Genomic DNA, 16950 nt, shown 5'->3' on the forward strand with positions numbered 1-16950 from the left:
TGGGAGAGTGTACGGGTATTTAGGAAATAGGATGTGATGAACCAAATTATTACTGACCAATGAGATGGTGACACGTAGATGGGGTGAGAGGAACAATTCAAATCAGGTCCCATGACTGAACCGAGCCATGACGTTGGATCACTAAATACATCCAAGTAAATAGGAACCAAAGAACGAACCTACCTTGGAGATTGGACATTAGTCATGCACCAAGGACATCTCTGAAAACACTCGACTGCACGACACAACACACCGTGAGTGTCGACCTGATAGGTCGGTCAACCCATTCAACATGTCAACTGACCTGAACTTTCAATCATACTCGGATAATAGTCTTATCTGGCTACTATTCAACGCACACTTTCCATGTAATGATTACTCGACAACCACCTCAGCTAAGCTCTTAACTTGTCTAACAAGCAACTAAACTATAAGAGTAAACTAACCCAACAAGTAACTTATCGGTTAGGAACGTTCTTGAATGGAGACATGCTTTCTTCATGACCTCCAAGTTAACATGTGTCTCATACGAGAGGTGCCACCTATCCAAATAAGGGACATTCCACAACAGTCTACCATCGAAAAGACTCTACATTGATCTATCATCTCAACCCCCTAGCCCAGGTAAAAGGGGATTCATTTCATTCTCAATTTAAAGAATTATTTGTTGCTAGAGATCTGACTTAAGCATTGGAGTGTCCTAGCCGATTCAAATTGGTACTCCGCTATTTGATTTTATTCTCCTGTGCAAGTCAGGTCATCCATTGGAGAGCACCAAGTCAAAATCTACCACAATAGATTGGCATCGTCTGTGGAAAATTCACATAAAAAAGCTATGAGTAATAGTGACAGAATGATCAAAGACCTCACGATGAGGAGCCATTTGAACTGAAGGAGTTCCTCGTCGAGGAACGAATCGAATTAATAGACCAAACACCCACTAGTCAATCAGGACACTTCTCCAGCTGTCGGTTCTTGCACCCAAACCACAACCTCTAACCGTAGGACAGCCTGACAAGCAGCTTCCTCTACCGCCCCGCTACTAGTACAAGATACTCATGGCATCGGGGAATTCATCCAACCCACTATCCCAGTCACGAGCACCCACACCAGTTTTTTATCCAAACGCTCCGGCAATGAATGTTCAAGTTCATGATCTTTGGCTCCAACTCCTGGAGACTAATGCTTTGTTCAGAGCTTACTTGACGAAGGTCGGGACAGCCAATCAACCACAACTGGATCTAGTAGTATCCTCCAAGAGGAACAGGTGAACAACTCAAAGGTCAGAGAGTCGTGCCAATTTGTCCAACGCTAGGCGTCTCACTCCGCCCCCGGTTCAGCAACACAACGCCACCAATTTCACTCCCTAGGCTGGAGGGACCTCGGACACGCGCTTCTGGAGGGACAAGGCGAAGTCATGGACAAATACCCACTAGGCCTAACTCGAGACAGTCTCACAAAGGGTTGGGTCGGCGTGGTAATAGTCATCCTACCGTGTGGAGTCAAAGACAAGGAGGAGACGGATTCAAACTCCCGCAAAGAACAACTACTTATCTCCCACGCCGATCTGAGGAGAAAGACTTGGAAAAATGATCTGGGAGCTTGACGAGAAGATTAAGAACCTTGACAAAAAAGACTGTTGGAGAGATCCATTCCCTACCTGGACAACGCTCGTTCTCTAGAGAGATCATGGAGGTGCCTCTCCCTATTGGGTTTAAGCTGCCCAACTTTGACATGTATTATGGAAAGACCTACCTGATCAACCATGTAAACTATTTCAATGTAGTTATGATGATATACGACGGATTAGATTTCATGTCGTGGCAAGCTTTCCCAACTTCGTTGAAGGGAGCCGTGACGACCTAGTTCTCAAGATTGAAGCCGAGGTCAATCAAGAATTTTGAGGAGCTTGGAAAGGCTTTTGTTACCCGATTTCATAGTAGTATTCAACAGAAAAAGACTGTCGCCAATCTCTTAGCTATAAAGCAAAGGAAGGACAAGTTGATTTGTAAGTTCGTACTCGGTTCACTCAGGAGTCCTTAGACATCAAGGACCTATACGATGCAATAGCTTACAATGTCCTATACAGTGGCATAACCAACGAGGAGTTGGTAAAATCGTTGGTCTTGAATCCAGTCAAAGGGATGGCCAACTTCATGGACCGATGTCACCAATATGCCAACATGACTGAGGTTCTAGAAGGGGCTGAACGCCACATGGACCCACATGATCAGAATAGAAGAGAAAAATGTCATGTGAGCCTCACTACCAATCTTTTTCATTGATGGTTAAGATTCTAGCATTGTATCCCATTTCACATTCTCTCTCTTTCAATATTAGCATATGCTTTTGGGATAAGCAATAATAAGAAAAGCGCATGGTGGGAGTCGAACCCACAATACCACGTACTTAAATCAATAGATTCATTAATTAATTCATTTTTTCAGTTCATAAAAAAAGAAAAAAAAAAGTAGATTCAAGATTGAGCTACAGGAACTTTGTTATATAATTGCTATAAAAATGTAAATATATATTTTATTGCCACTACACAAGTAAGCTTAGCTCATCACCGCAAGTAGTTGATATAGGGTGGCAATCCGATCTACCATGTTGAGAGCGCAACTGAGCTTAGAGTGTATTGTTCCACGAATCTACAAGGTGTGAAGCGCAACTGAGGAATGTTATTTTTTTTATTAGGGATGTAAATTGATCGTATTCAAATCGAATATAACACTATTCATATCTGTATTCGATTAACTTCTGAACTGATTCAGATAGTTTTTGGGTATCAATTTTCGAAAATGGATTCCCTTAAATGGATAAAAACATGCATAAAATATGGATTTTTTACTATCCATTTACATTTCAAGTGGATACTGAAGACTAGAGAGTGGAGTCGTGAGTCTGTAAAGAGAGGCATTACAGTCTCTCTATGTGCATCGACCTACATAGAACTGGAGAAGCCAAAACTTCAAAAACACGAAAAGATGAAGGACTGACTCTACTACCCCATTAGGGTTGATAAGAAGTGTCACCTGAAACTCCATTGATGTATAGATCGCCATCAGTGTTGGTTATACATTAAAGTGTCCCCAACTAGGGATACTATTGTTAGATTAAGACAGCTACTTATCCACATATTGTGGGTGAAACAGCCCACTCTAAGATCGCAGGACGTAATGGCATAACCCGATGCAAGTCCTACATTCACAGGATCCCATGGGAGGTAGATTGGTGTTGGCACTCTCTAACTAAGCTTCCCAAATAGAATTATTTGGCACCCGAACGATCTGATCAAGAGTTGAGAGGACTGACCCTTGGATCCCTAGCCTACCAAATTTTTGCATACCTACATCATGTATGAGGCATCCATCCATTACCATGGTTGATAATCTTATTTTAGGAAATCAATGGAACATGTCTAATTTACTGCCACTGAATGTTTTGAATGTTTTGTTATAAATTCAATTCCCTTATATTGTGTCCTGGAATTATTGGATTTATGTGCCTTCAAAATTAGGACATTTTTCAACCAAATCTGTTGTTAATTTCATTAGGAAAAGTAATAGTGATGGTCCTCAGGTAAGAGCTTCGTGTTGAGATAAAATGTGGTGGAAATTTATTTGGAAACTTATAATTCACCCAAAATTCAAGATTTACCAGTGAAAGGTAGATTGGTTGAGTAAAGCAGTTGTGATGAGATGTGTGTCCTCTGCAATCGTGAATCTGATACATTAAGACACCTATTTTTGGCTCTTCCATATTGCAGTCAGGTCGTTCATTCTTCCAGCCATGCTCCCTCTCCTTGTTGGACAAAAATTGGTTCTCCAGTGCTTTGGCTATTACTTTTTATCTCTATTTTAACCCATTTGCAGTTTTGCAGAATACCAATAGATGGCTGAGTGTATCTAATATCTCTGTTCTCCAAATCATAGGTATGACTCTTGTTCATTAATTGTCACCTTTGGAAATGCTTCTATCCATTGATATACCTGCCATGGATCCTACATTGATTGATGTTTATGCTGGTTTTAACCATACCACTTGTAAGGTTGGATGGGCTTCTCTAATTTTAACTATGGTTTCGCAGGAGATGCGATCGAGGCTCAGGCAGAGGCTCAGGCAATAGGTCTTCTCCAAGGACTCCAAGTAGGTGTGCAAATGGGACTTAAGAGTCAAAAGAAGTGGGATAATTTACACATACCACCCCTGAGGTTTGACGAAAATATAGTTTTACCCCCCAGTTTTGGGTAATTCTGCGTACCCCCTGAGGTTTACAAACGTTAACACTTAAACCCATTCCGTCAGTTGATCAGTAACAACGGTAAAAATACAATGTAAACTGACAAAATTGCCCCTGGCAATTGGGTTTCAAAACACTTTCAACCGTTTAGGAGTTTAGGGTCTGAAATTGGGGGAAAATTCCCAAATCAGAACCATTTGCGCACCTGCAACTCTTCTTCCTCCCCACTCGTGACCACGGCGTTGAACCATGACCACGGTGTTGAGCTCGTAATCGATCCAGCGCAGGGTACCATGTTAGTCATCTTCCTCCCCGTGACCTAGAGTTGAAACAACCCAATGCAAGGTACCTGCAAGTCATCTTCTCCTAAAAACGAAACATCTCATCTGCTCTACAATACCTGCTATTCATCGTCCATAAAAGGGACTCATACTCCTTAGATTTTTTTAAGTAATTTTTTCTTGAAATGGATTGCTATTCATCTACTCAGCGATACCTACTATTCATCATCCATAGAGCCTCATTGCATCTCAATCCTCAACCCTAAATATCACTGTGTATTCAATTCGAAAGCAACAGAATAGAAATACCCTTGTTTCTATATCACCAAATGTCAATTTCACATCTTTGAAATATCATTGTTGTTTTAAAGTTTATCAAGCATAGAATTGTATATTATATACTTGTCTGATGCATATTAGATACTTGTCTGATGCAGTAATATGTTGTGTTTATGCATTTTGTACAATGTTGTTTATTATAGGGCAAGGTTTGAATTATGGGAAAAACTGTATGCAAGTTGGTCTATCATTATGTGAAGTCTGAATCCAAAATAGTAGATGTTGACAGATTTGGGTATTTGGACTTGATTGCTGACATATACAACTCAGTGTTGAGTTATATACCCAATGGAAGGTTTGTGAGCTTTAGTGTGAAATACATAACAACTGATACGGGTGAAGATATAAACTTGGAGAGAGATGGAGATGTTTTAAAGATGTTTCATGTCTTGAGGACTAACATGAACTGAACATATATGTGTACAATGTGCAAGTGGGTGATCCAGTGTTATGTACTTATGTGAATGGACACATACTTGATGTGATTGGTGGTGATACTGCCATTGATAGACCAGGAAGTGGAGAGGCACTACTTTGGAAAATTATCTGCTCCATTTCCTGCCTGGTCCATTTCCTCAAGTTCCTCTAGTAGGGGGGGGAGTGGAACCCACTTGGGCAGTGTGTTTGGGCAGGGGGTAGAGTGGTCATTTTTGCCCCCTATTAGAGGAACTTGTGGAAATGGATCGGGCAGGGAAATGGAGCAGATAATGTTCACCTGTAGAGCTATTTGGTGGTGATTTAACAAGAGAAATTGCGACTTTTTCAAGAGAAATTGAGACTTTTCCAAAAGAAATTGAGACTACCAGTAGGAGATCAAAAGCAACTGTAAGGTGGGGTGGTGGTACTTTAGGTTTACCCAAGTTAATGAGTGGTGCCATTGGTAGTGCAACCACTGGTACTACACGCATTGGTACTGCACCCACTGCAAGAAGGAGGAATGTTGGTATTAGTAGTACCTCACAAGGTAATCTTGTTGTGAGGAATGACTGTAGTAACACTTGTGTTCTCGAGCCTAGAGATGGAAATCCTGCTGGTGTGACTGTTTACAACAAGAGTACAACCAATATGAGTGGATGTGGTATGTCATTTCAAGAGGTTGGGATGTCTACTAGATATGTAAGCAGAGGTGGTGGGTTTCTCAAGACATCTACCACAAGTTGTACCAGTATTGCATTTGAAGCTCAACAGTCAGCTAGCAAGCTGCCTGACAAGGAAGTGAATGAAAATCAGGTCATCAATGATACATCTGATGATGAATGGGAAGCTGGAGAGTCAAATAAATAAGTGAGAGTCAAAAAAGTAGTGAAGATGATGTTAGTGAAGAAGAGTTGGAGAAAGAGTATAACAGTAATGATGACATATCTAAATGTCAGTCAGAAGAAGGGATAATGTGATTGATGGAGAAGGGGATGTGGACCAACATGTCTCATTTAGAGTTGGTCAAGAATTCAAGAATGTGAATCATTTCAGGGAGGTCCTAGAGGATTATGAAGTTCAAGAGGGCTTCAAAGCTTTGAGACAAAAAAAATGAGAAATCAAGAGTAACTGCTATATGTGAGGGGGATGGGTGTTCATAGAGGATCCATGCTTCAATAATGCCTAGGGATCGTATCACATTTGTGGTCAAGACACTTGTGGACAGTCATACTTGTAGGAGAGAAGTTAGCAACAAGTATGTAACTTCAAAATGGATAGCAAAGAAACTTGCTTCCAATCTTAGGGCAGACCCTGGAATGATCAACAAGGTAATGGAAAATATGCTGAAAGATAAGTATAATGTGGATACAACTAATATGCGACTGTATAGGGCAAGATGGAGAGCCAGGGAAGAAATTGATGGGAGTCATGCAAAGTCATTTAAGAAGTTGGAATCATATGGGGACATGATAAAGGCAAAAAACCTTGGTAATTCATTTGTTATCTAATATCAAAATGGAAATAAATATGGAGAGCAGGATGCATATGGGGTGGTGAGAGTAAATCCATAGTTCAAGCGACTGTTTGTATGCTTTGATGCATGCATACAATGATTTTTGAAGGGATGTAGGCCATTCATAGGCCTTGATGGTTGTCATCTTAAAGGTTTATATGATGGAGTCTTAGTTTCTGCGGTTTCAGTTGATGGAAACAATGGGATATTTCCAGTTGCATATGGAGTTGTAGAATCTGAAGGAAAGGACAGTTGGCTATTCTTCCTCTACCATTTATATGAGTCCATCGAGAGATGCATAGAAAAGGTTTACAATAGAACCACAACCCCTCATGATATACTCACATTTATGACTGACAAATAGAAGGTATAATCTTTTTCTTAAGCTTAAGTTCAAATTTATAAATTTTGATAAGATCCCTTACTTATGATTATTAATATGATGTGAATCAATATATTTTGTACAGGGTCTAATTGAAACAATTTCAACCATCTTTCTAGAAGCAAACCATCGATGTTATAGCAGACATCTATACAACAATTTCAAGAAAGTGTTTGGAGGTGGGCCCGCATTACGGGGTTATTTCGGGGCTACCAGCAAAGTATACAATGTTTTTCAATTTCAAAAGACCATGGATGGTATGAAAGCAGAAACGAAGGATGCATATAATTGGTTGATGAAGACTCCAGTTAGTATGTGGAGTCGACATGCATTTGATCACAGAGACAAGAGTAATCAAATAACCAACAATATGACTGAGTCATTCAACCATTGAGTTAGACCCTGCAAGGATAAGCCAGTCCTTACCTTAATCGATGTAGTCAGATCTAAGTTGATGGCTAGGTTACAAAAAAGGTATTCAAGGGGTTGTAACTTTGACGAGACTATATATCACTCCAAAAATGAAGAAAAAACTTGATGATTTGCAGAAAAGTGTCCGGTCTTGTAGACTAACATTATCTGGAAGAGATAAGTATAAGGTACAAGATAACAGTGTTAGGTATGTAGTGGACATGGCAAATAACTTCTATGAGTGTGGGATCTACATGGCAACTGGATTACCATGTAAACATGTGGGGGCATGCATTCAATTTAATAGGGTGCCTCTTCTGCAATACTGTGATTCATACTACACAACAAACAGATATCTACTGGCTCAAGAGGGAATGATTGATCCATTGTCTGATTTAAACACTTTAGCAGACAGATCCCTATTTCCTCCACCAATGAAGAGGTCAATTGACAGACCAAATAAGTCAAGGAGGAGAGAACAAGATGAGGCACCTAAAGAAGACATTAGGAAAAGGTCTAGTACTGTAAGATGTAGTAAATGTAAATCATTTGATCACAATAGGAGGACATGCAAAGGAGGTCCAGTTGCTGAGAGGAGGAAATCTTCCTCTAAGAATAAGATACCTTAACTAAATTTTATCATTCTCCAATTAGACTTTTGTGCATAAATGTTTAGCATTTTAATTCTTTGTTTTTGTTGATACAACTATAGGGGAAAGAAAGTAGTGATATAACATCTTCTCAGGTGGTAACCAGGTCCTCTTAGCCTAGGTCCCCTCAGGTGGTAACTAGGTCTTCTGAGCATAGGTCCCCTCAGCAGATGTCCCCTCAAGTGGTAACCAGGTCTTCTCAGCATAGGTCCCCTGAACAGATGTCTTCTTAGGTGTTAATTAACCAGGTCCTCTCAGCAGAGGTCCCCTCAGGTGGTAACCAGGTCCTTTCAGCAAAGGTCCCCTCAGCAGAATGTTGGTGTCAAGGTAGCACTATTAACTGAATTATTATTTTTATGTTAGAGTTTTGTACATAAAACTTTGAAATTTTAAATATATGTTTTGTTGATGCAACTGCAGAGGAAAGCCAAGACTGATACACCTGATGATACATCATCCTCTCAAAAAGTACCCAAATCCTCACAACAGTCATCTACAACTCCACAACATGTGATTCAAAAAAGGATGGCAGCCAAGGCTATGAAAGAGAAGGTAAGGAGAACTAGTAGAGCTACCCAATGAGATGGTGAGTGGAGTTGCTGACTAGGATCAGTCTAACTGCAAAAGATGTGATTTACTTTGATGAATTATTGGCCAGTTTAAATAGGTGCATGAGTTCCATTGATATGTGTTTTTGCCATGTACAGTTCAGTTACTGTCTAAGAGCAGTCCATGGAGCTGATGAGTTGTGTTGGAGGTGCAATGTTTTGGAGCTGAAGGTTGGTGGAGCTGAAGTGAAGTTGTTGTCTAGGACCATTCCAGAGAAGCCAAGGCTATGGGTTGGCTTATGAGATTGAACAAGTTCTATTTTAATGGACCAATTTGATTGGAAAACATTTTGAAATATAATGGTTTGAGTTGGATTTGGATCAACAGTTTGTATTATGTTTGCAAATGATGTTTTTAATTTGATGGATGGACCAATTTGATTGGAAAACAATTAGTAACGTAATGGTTTGAGAATGGTCTGATTTTTATCTCAAATTTTGTCATTGAGCAATGTTTTGGTTTGAGAATGGTCTGGTTTTTATCCAAAAATTTGAAAGCTTCTCATATACTAGAGACCAAAACCAAACAGCAGAGCTACTACTTTTTCTTGCTGGATCTTTGGCTCTTGTACAAAGCTTTTCACCCATTTGGACTTGGGTTGCAATATTTTAAACCTTAAATTCAAAATACCATACACTAAAATTCTGAAACATTCATTGAAAGCAAATTGTACTTTCAAAATACCTAACAAGACCATGTTTATTGAACATCCCCTTCCCATACATTAGGTGAAACTCCCCTTTCCATACATTAAGTGCCCTTCCCCATACACTCCATTTTTTCAGAACAATTACAACAAAGTTCAATACAAACAAAGCAACCATCATTTGACAAAACATCTTTATTGCAGCATTTGACTTTTCCAGGTCAATCACTCTATTCTTAAACCTACAGAATTCTTCCTCCTCCTTCTGTTGATCCCTCCTCTGTTGCTCCATCCTCTATTGTTCTTCTACACTAATTTGAACCACAGTATTTGGTGGACCTGGATGTGGAGCTGGAACATTGGTGAGGCTAAATTGACCTAGTTCACTAATGGTACTACACCTTTGGAGGAAGTTGCAGCCTCCCTTATTTTTGTCTTCACAGTAATAATATAGCCTATTTGGGTTGTCTGTCGAGTTCGAGATCCTCAGAGCAGCTCTTTTCCTACAAAAACACAGTTTGTTCTCAAACTTAAGGTACCCTGAATGGCTCTCATTGACACTAGCATAAGACATTTTACCTGCAAACATAACATTGAATCAAATCATTAGCTTACTTAAATTTATATTTCTGAAATGGTCAGCTTTTAGGGAGGCTCGACCCATCCATATAGGCCTCTGTTAAGTGATGAAAGTTGCAAAATTTACTTAGGGTTGTAATGGTCAACTTTTACATTTGATGTTTGTCCAATTTTGGGCATTCTACATAGCAATTTTGGGCTTCAGTGAGTACTAAGCTTTACTCAGGGACATCAATTGGACTCAGATATACCAATTTTGGGATTCAAATCTCATATACGAGGGCACAAGCTTATTAGGTTTTTCCAACATTTCAAAAAATCAGAAACAATGCTCATTCATAAATTCAGTTTAGCATTTCAAATGAAGAACAAAAATAAACATTACTTACAGCCAATTAATGCTAGGGTAACCTTAATGTTTGGCGGAGTTGCAGGTCGAACCGAGCTTGGAGAAGTTGCAGGTCCAACAATGGTGGTCTACGAACTGAGCTTGGAGAAGTTGCAGGTCCAGCAATGGTGCTCCACGAACCGAGCTTGGATAAGTTGCAGGTCCAACAATGTTGGCCCTTCCCTTCTTTTCCCTTTTCTCTTACTTGCGCTAGATCGATTACAAGCTCAACACCATGGTCATGGTTCAACGCCGTGGTCACGAGTGGGGAGGAATAAGAGTTGCAGGTGCGAAATGGTTCTGATTTGGGGATTTTTCCCCAATTTCAAAACCTAAAGTCCTAAACGGTTGAAAGGGTTTTGAAACCCAATTGACAGGGGCAATTTTTTCAATTTACATCGTATTTTTAACGTTGTTAGTGATCAACTGACGGAATAGGTTTAAGTGTTAACATTTGTAAACCTCAAGGAGGTATGCAAAATTACCCAAAATTGGGGGGTAAAACTATACTTTCGCCAAACCTCAGGGGTGGTATGTGTAAATTACCCAAAGAAGTGTGGCTGGTAGATGAAAAGCTGGTGAATCTCATTCCAAAAGCTACAAGTACTACAGTGTGGCATGGGGACTATTTTAAAACTTTGCTTCAGATTTAAAAATTCTGTGAGTTTTTCATACTGTACATTGAAGACCTGTAATAACAATCTCATGAGGTTTGTTAGTTATTTGGCTAGTAGGGCTAAGACAATTAGATTGAAGTATGAGAGGTATGAAGAAGTGTATAAATTTGTAATTTCTCCCAGACAACTGCTCTAGCACGCAACGTTTAAAAATGAATTACCACAAAACAAGAGGCCTGCAATTAAATCTTCACTGAAGAAAGCACAATCTTGTACATGAAAATATATATACCTATGCTTAACTGGCCCAATTCTCTACCAAGATAAGGAGTTTTGACCATGAGAAGGGTTTTTTTGTACCTTTTTTTAAGTCAATCACCTACTGCATGTAAAAATTGAACTGCTTGATGCTTAAGAAATGAAGTTCAATTAACACATTTACCATCACAGGAATAAAAAATTGTTCATACATTTCTTACACATGAGATAGAAAAGAGTTTTAGAAGAATTGAAAAGAAAAAGAACGAAAAACACAAGTCAACCCATCTGACACCAATCGAAGGCCCCCAATCTACTGGAATCATCTACAAAAGTGTGGATAATAGGAAAATGTGAACTATATATAACACACTAGTTCTTGAATACCAGTAGAAAGTCGATTGGGAGGAGCACAACAACCTTGTTATCTTGATCAACACTTGCCCACCATCATTAAAATACAACTGTATCTAGCATAGTGCCCAAAGTCTGAACTATGTTTGATGACATCAAGTTAGAGACATGTTCTTCTAAATGCTTCTTGGCATCTTGCCGGCCTACGTTTGCAATTGCCAGCTTCTCAGGAGGTAACTCATCCTCTTCCTGAACCGCCTTGTTGTATTTGATGGCCAGATTAAGCATCTCCTGCTCAATCCCAACAAGTCAAATGAGTACAAGAAGGGAATTAATTTTTAAAAGTAGCTCTCAAGAATCAGCCAAGAAATTATCTAAATTTGTGGTTTATAACTCCCATACTAACCTCTTCCTGATAGGTACCAGTAGGGCACTAGGGTTCATCATTATGAAACACAAAAAAGATGCAACCATAACAGAGAATTTCATGGTATAAATATCATGACAGTCATATTAAAATCCCTTTTTCTCTTGTTGAAAAATAAGATCATGTTAATTCTTGATTTATTATTAATTCATACATGTTTCTTCTATTGTTTTCCAACTTTTTGTTCTTTGATTTCCCATGTTCGCATCCCTCACTCAGGAGAGCAATACATAGAACGCAAAGAGTACAATCAAACTAAGAATTAGTGTCAATGTTATGCACGCCCATGACCAAGAATGGGAACCAATCACTTGTATTCTCCAGGTTAACTTTAACTAAGAGAGGAATGCAAAGAGACCTACTTACCTGAACAGTTTGTTCATTGGTTTTGGAATGAGTATCAAATCGTTGTAGCATTAACCCATCAGTCCATTTCTTCTTGTGTAGGTTCAGTAACATCTTCTCCTCAAGTTCATTCTTTCTGTAATTAATTGCTATCGAGTAATAGTGCCTGTTCAGCCCATGGATCAAAGCCTGATAAAAATTAAAAGAGGGAGGATGGGTGGCGGTTTAGTACATGAAAGGCTAAATTTGAGGGAATATGACAGTACAACTAGTTAACAACTTACTTGAATAGATGGCTTATTGAGATGACCAAGGTTGGACGTTGTTTGGCGTGGCTCTTGGCCGAGCATCATCGTTTGTGGGTTGATCAATCGAAAGGCATCAATAACTACCTTTCCTTTAACACTCTGGATTGGGTCAACCACCACTGCAACAGCTCGCTGATTCAGAGCTTCAAAACTCTGCAAGAGAAAATTGGTGGAAGCAACTAAGTTGCAGGATTAGCATTTAATACAAATGCAACTACAAAACAAAATCATGCAAAGATTTAGGGAACCTGTGCACAGTGCACACAGACAAGTACTGTGGCCAGGAACCAAAGGAAGCCAACTAAGAAGCAGCCTAAGCAAAATAAAGCTATATAACTCAGCAGAGGGTAAATAGATCCCACAAATGCTGGGACACACTCGTCAACCTTCAATGAGATAAAGAGGGCAAAAGCTCACAGAGGTGGAGGTAAAATAAGGGTTGGAGAGGCCACCACAAAACAGCTTTAAACCACCAATGAAATAATTCCCAATTGCATATCATCCTACACATGGCTCAGCCATCTAAATTGGAACTAGAACTATTAAAACAAAAACCACCAAGGAAAACTCACATTTATTGGTTCAGGCGGCATGCTTATAGTACTACCATCAAGAGAAGAATGACAATGGAGCAAAAAGGACTACCACAGGATGGGAGAATCTGAGAAAGACAAGCACGGTAAGTCAACCTTACAACCTTCTCATTCACGGCATCTTTTTTTTTTTTAAGATTAAAAGACAAATCCGATTTGTGGCTTCATCTGTTATGTAAAAAGGTCTATAAACCTAATGGGCCTGTGCCCATCAAAATCAAACAGCCCATTAAAATCAAATAATAAAAAAGGGGGAGCGTGGCCCTGCGCGCGAGAGTGGGAGCAGAAGCATCATGGGGGGTGGGTTTTCCGCCTTCCATAGGGGGCGGAGCAGTCATTTCGCCCCCACTGTGTCTGGGTGTGGGTGGTACACTCCCCCACAACTTTCCTCGTAAAATCAAGGGGAAATGAATGCTGCCAGACTGCATAGTGGGAGGAGAGAGATAGAGACTAACATTGCAAGACAGCAGGGTCAGCTACCCATCCGATCTCCAATCAATGACAAAATGCATGGACAAGACCAAACCAGAGCTCAGTTTCTACTCATTGTCCTTTTTTTTAACCAATATTACGAACATTCTGCCTGCTACTTTATAATGATGAATAACCCTTCAACGTAAAATCTGTAACTACAACAACAAAGTCAGCCTTATCCCAACTTAATGAGGTCGACTACATGGATCCAAACAAAATAACACAAAGTAGGTAAAACTCGGGTCTAAACAAAAAAAGGGAATGAAGAGATGGGAAAAGAGGGATGGGGAATAAAATGAGAAATGCAAAATGGAAAATGACAAATGAAAGATGAAAGTAAGACGAAAGAAGCACAGCCCAGCATTTCAGGAAAATCTCAGCTAAATTGGGTTTGCTACATGGATCCTTGCCCTCCAATAGGTCCTATCCGAGGTCATACTTGATACAAGACCTAGACTATGCATGTCCTTCCTCACAACTTCTCCTATGATCATTTTAGGCTTCTCCTTAGCTGTTTTAGCTCCTTCAATCGGAATCAAATCACTCCTTATTGGGGCGTCCCAAGGCCTCCGCTGAACATGACCATACCACCTCAAACGACTCTCTCGAAGCTTGTCGTTGAACGGGGCAACTCCCAAGTCAGCTCTAATACGTTCATTCCTTACTTTATCCTTCCTAGTTTTTCCACACATCCATCTTAACATCCTCATCTCTGCTACACATAACTTCTCAATATGACACTTCTTAACTGCCCAACATTCTACCCCATACATCATGGCCGGTCATACAATAGCATAGTTATCAAGGCGTCGCTTAGGCGGCACCATGGCATTCAGGCGGTTATACAGGGGCTAAGCGATTAGTCGCTTTATTGTACAACACAAAGGCGAGCGTCTTAGACACCAAGGCGTCGCCTTAAGTGCCTTGGGACGCCATTTCTTCTGGGCGGTCGCCTTAGGCCCATTTTTTGGTTTACTTTTGTTTTTAAATTTTTTTTTGTCTTTATAAGTTATTCTAGTTGGAAATATTTCATTAATTGTACATTTTTAGTTCCATGTTCTGAGAAGCAAGGAATCATATGTTAAACTTAAAATAAAAAAACAAAACCTTAATACCCAAATTACCAAAATACCAAATCGAATTAATCGATTCACCTTCGCCGGCTTCACGACATACCAAAAGCCGAAAGAGAAAAGAAGCAGCGGCGACTTGAGACCTCAGTCCTTTGAGGCTTCCCTCTCAGTTCTCATCGGCCACCGGCGTCAGGCGAGGCAACGACTTGCAGTGACTCCGTCAGAGACTCAGAGCTCAGACAGTCACTCAGTTCTTAGTTAGACTTCACTCCTTCGACTCCTTCTCAAGTTCTCAGTCCTCCCTCGCAGTCCCCATCCTCCACCGGCGTTCGGAGAGGCTAACTATACTGCTGTAGTCTGTAAGTATCGTGTTTCCCCCCCCCCCCCCTTTTCCTTCTAAAATCTAAACCCCTTTCCCTTTCTAAGTTCTAACCTCTCCTCTCCACCGATACCCCCATCACCAGCATCCACCCCCACCGGCGAGAGAAGCAACCTCCGGTCCTCCACCTGCGTCCGACGACATCTCCAGTCTATAAGTATCGTGTTTTTTTACCCTTCTAAACAAGTTTTAATTTTCTAAACCCCTTTCTAACGGTCTTATCTCTCCAGTCTCACTCTCCACCGACATCTCAATCTCCAGAGTCTCGCCTCCACCCCCACCGGTTTCCGGCGACATCTCCTGCCTCCACCGGTAAGTATTATACTGTTGTGCACTTGGGCATTCTATTTTTTTTTTTTTCTTCTAATATTCGAAGTCCAAACCCTTTTCTTCTAACCACATCTTTCTATTTCTTCCTTTTGTAGCAGAAACTGGCTGTCTTCCTTTACTCCGGCGACATGTTCCGGCCAGCACTGCAATAAGTGTTTTGATTTTTTTTTTGGTTTCAGTTCTTCTAGTACTCCCTTTCTGAGTTTCTTCCGGTTATCTCTGTGTTTTCTTCTTTTTCTTTTGCAAGTTCAATAGTCTTGCCTTTCTTTGGGAATGGAGTGAAACCTTTCTTCAATTCGTAATCCATTAATTCCTGTTTTAGTCCTTTAGAGTACTGTTGTTTATGATTGTATTGTTCATACTTCATAGATCTGCTACAATGGGGTTGGAAGTTCGAACATAGTTGTTTATGTTTATGATTGTATTGTTCATAAAAAATCTATTTTGTTTTCTGATTGTTGGATAGAATTTCTAGTCCGTGTCTATGCTTTTAAATGATCTGAAACACTTTGCTTTTTATTCTTCCACTATACCTATATTATCCTTTCCCTTAAATTTTTTTAATTATTCATTATCTTCACCCCCTCCTCCACTGCCTCTTACTTGTTTATTTAAATGCAGATTCTTCCTGATTTTGATTTCCCCATTTTTACGTTATACCCTTTTGGGTTTGTTTTTTGGACCATAGTGGCTTCATGATTGCACATATTTAGACACATTGGCACTATATTGCAACTTGAAGCAGTACCAACACTTCTCCAACCATGCTCTAGGATGTCATATTTCTTAATTAAACCTTTTGCATAAAAAAGGTGCATATTGTTTGTGCTGTTGTAGTACTTCTAGTCTTCCATTAGTTCTATATTTTTATTTTTTTTCTATTTTCTGTCATTGTAGACAACTAGACATCAGACAAAGAGAGTACAATGGCCAATGTTGATGGTAGTAGTGGGGCTGAAAATATAAGTACAGCGTGGTCAGGGATTGATCCAAGCAAGGATCCAAAAATGAAGGCTAAGTCTAATGATCCTGGGTGGAAGTACGGATACTGGCCTAATTTAGAAGATAAGAATTGTGTCAAGTGTATCCTTTGTGGGGTGGATACCAAGGGAGGAATAAAAAGATTGAAGCAACACTTGATTGTTGGCCATGGAGATGTAGCCAAGTGCACAAAGACAACTACAACAATTGCTACAGAGATGAGAGAAGCACTCTTGAAAAACAAGAAGAGGAGGATGGAAAATTTGGATGATTTGGATGTTGATGGTGCAGCTTTACCTGTGGAAGGGGCCGAAGAAGGGCATGTAGAGTTAGATCCAAGGGGGGGGGGGGGG

The 16950-nt window shown here is 40.0% G+C and overlaps 1 protein-coding gene across 1 annotated transcript in view; it reads right to left on the reverse strand.

The window, feature by feature from the left end:
• Window positions 1-11710: 11710 nt before the first annotated feature.
• LOC122662616 (26S proteasome non-ATPase regulatory subunit 14 homolog) overlaps window positions 11711-16950 on the reverse strand; it is a 31899-nt gene continuing 26659 nt past the window's right edge. The window contains exons 4-6 of the mRNA XM_043858300.1: window positions 12744-12920; window positions 12481-12648; window positions 11711-11978 (exon numbers count right to left, since the gene is read on the reverse strand). Of these exons, the coding sequence (XP_043714235.1) occupies window positions 11787-11978; window positions 12481-12648; window positions 12744-12920 (537 nt within the window). The 3' untranslated portion in view covers window positions 11711-11786. The remainder of the gene's footprint in view (window positions 11979-12480; window positions 12649-12743; window positions 12921-16950) is intronic.

Source organism: Telopea speciosissima, chromosome 5 (assembly GCF_018873765.1).
Source record: "Telopea speciosissima isolate NSW1024214 ecotype Mountain lineage chromosome 5, Tspe_v1, whole genome shotgun sequence".
Classification (NCBI taxonomy): domain Eukaryota; kingdom Viridiplantae; phylum Streptophyta; class Magnoliopsida; order Proteales; family Proteaceae; genus Telopea; species Telopea speciosissima.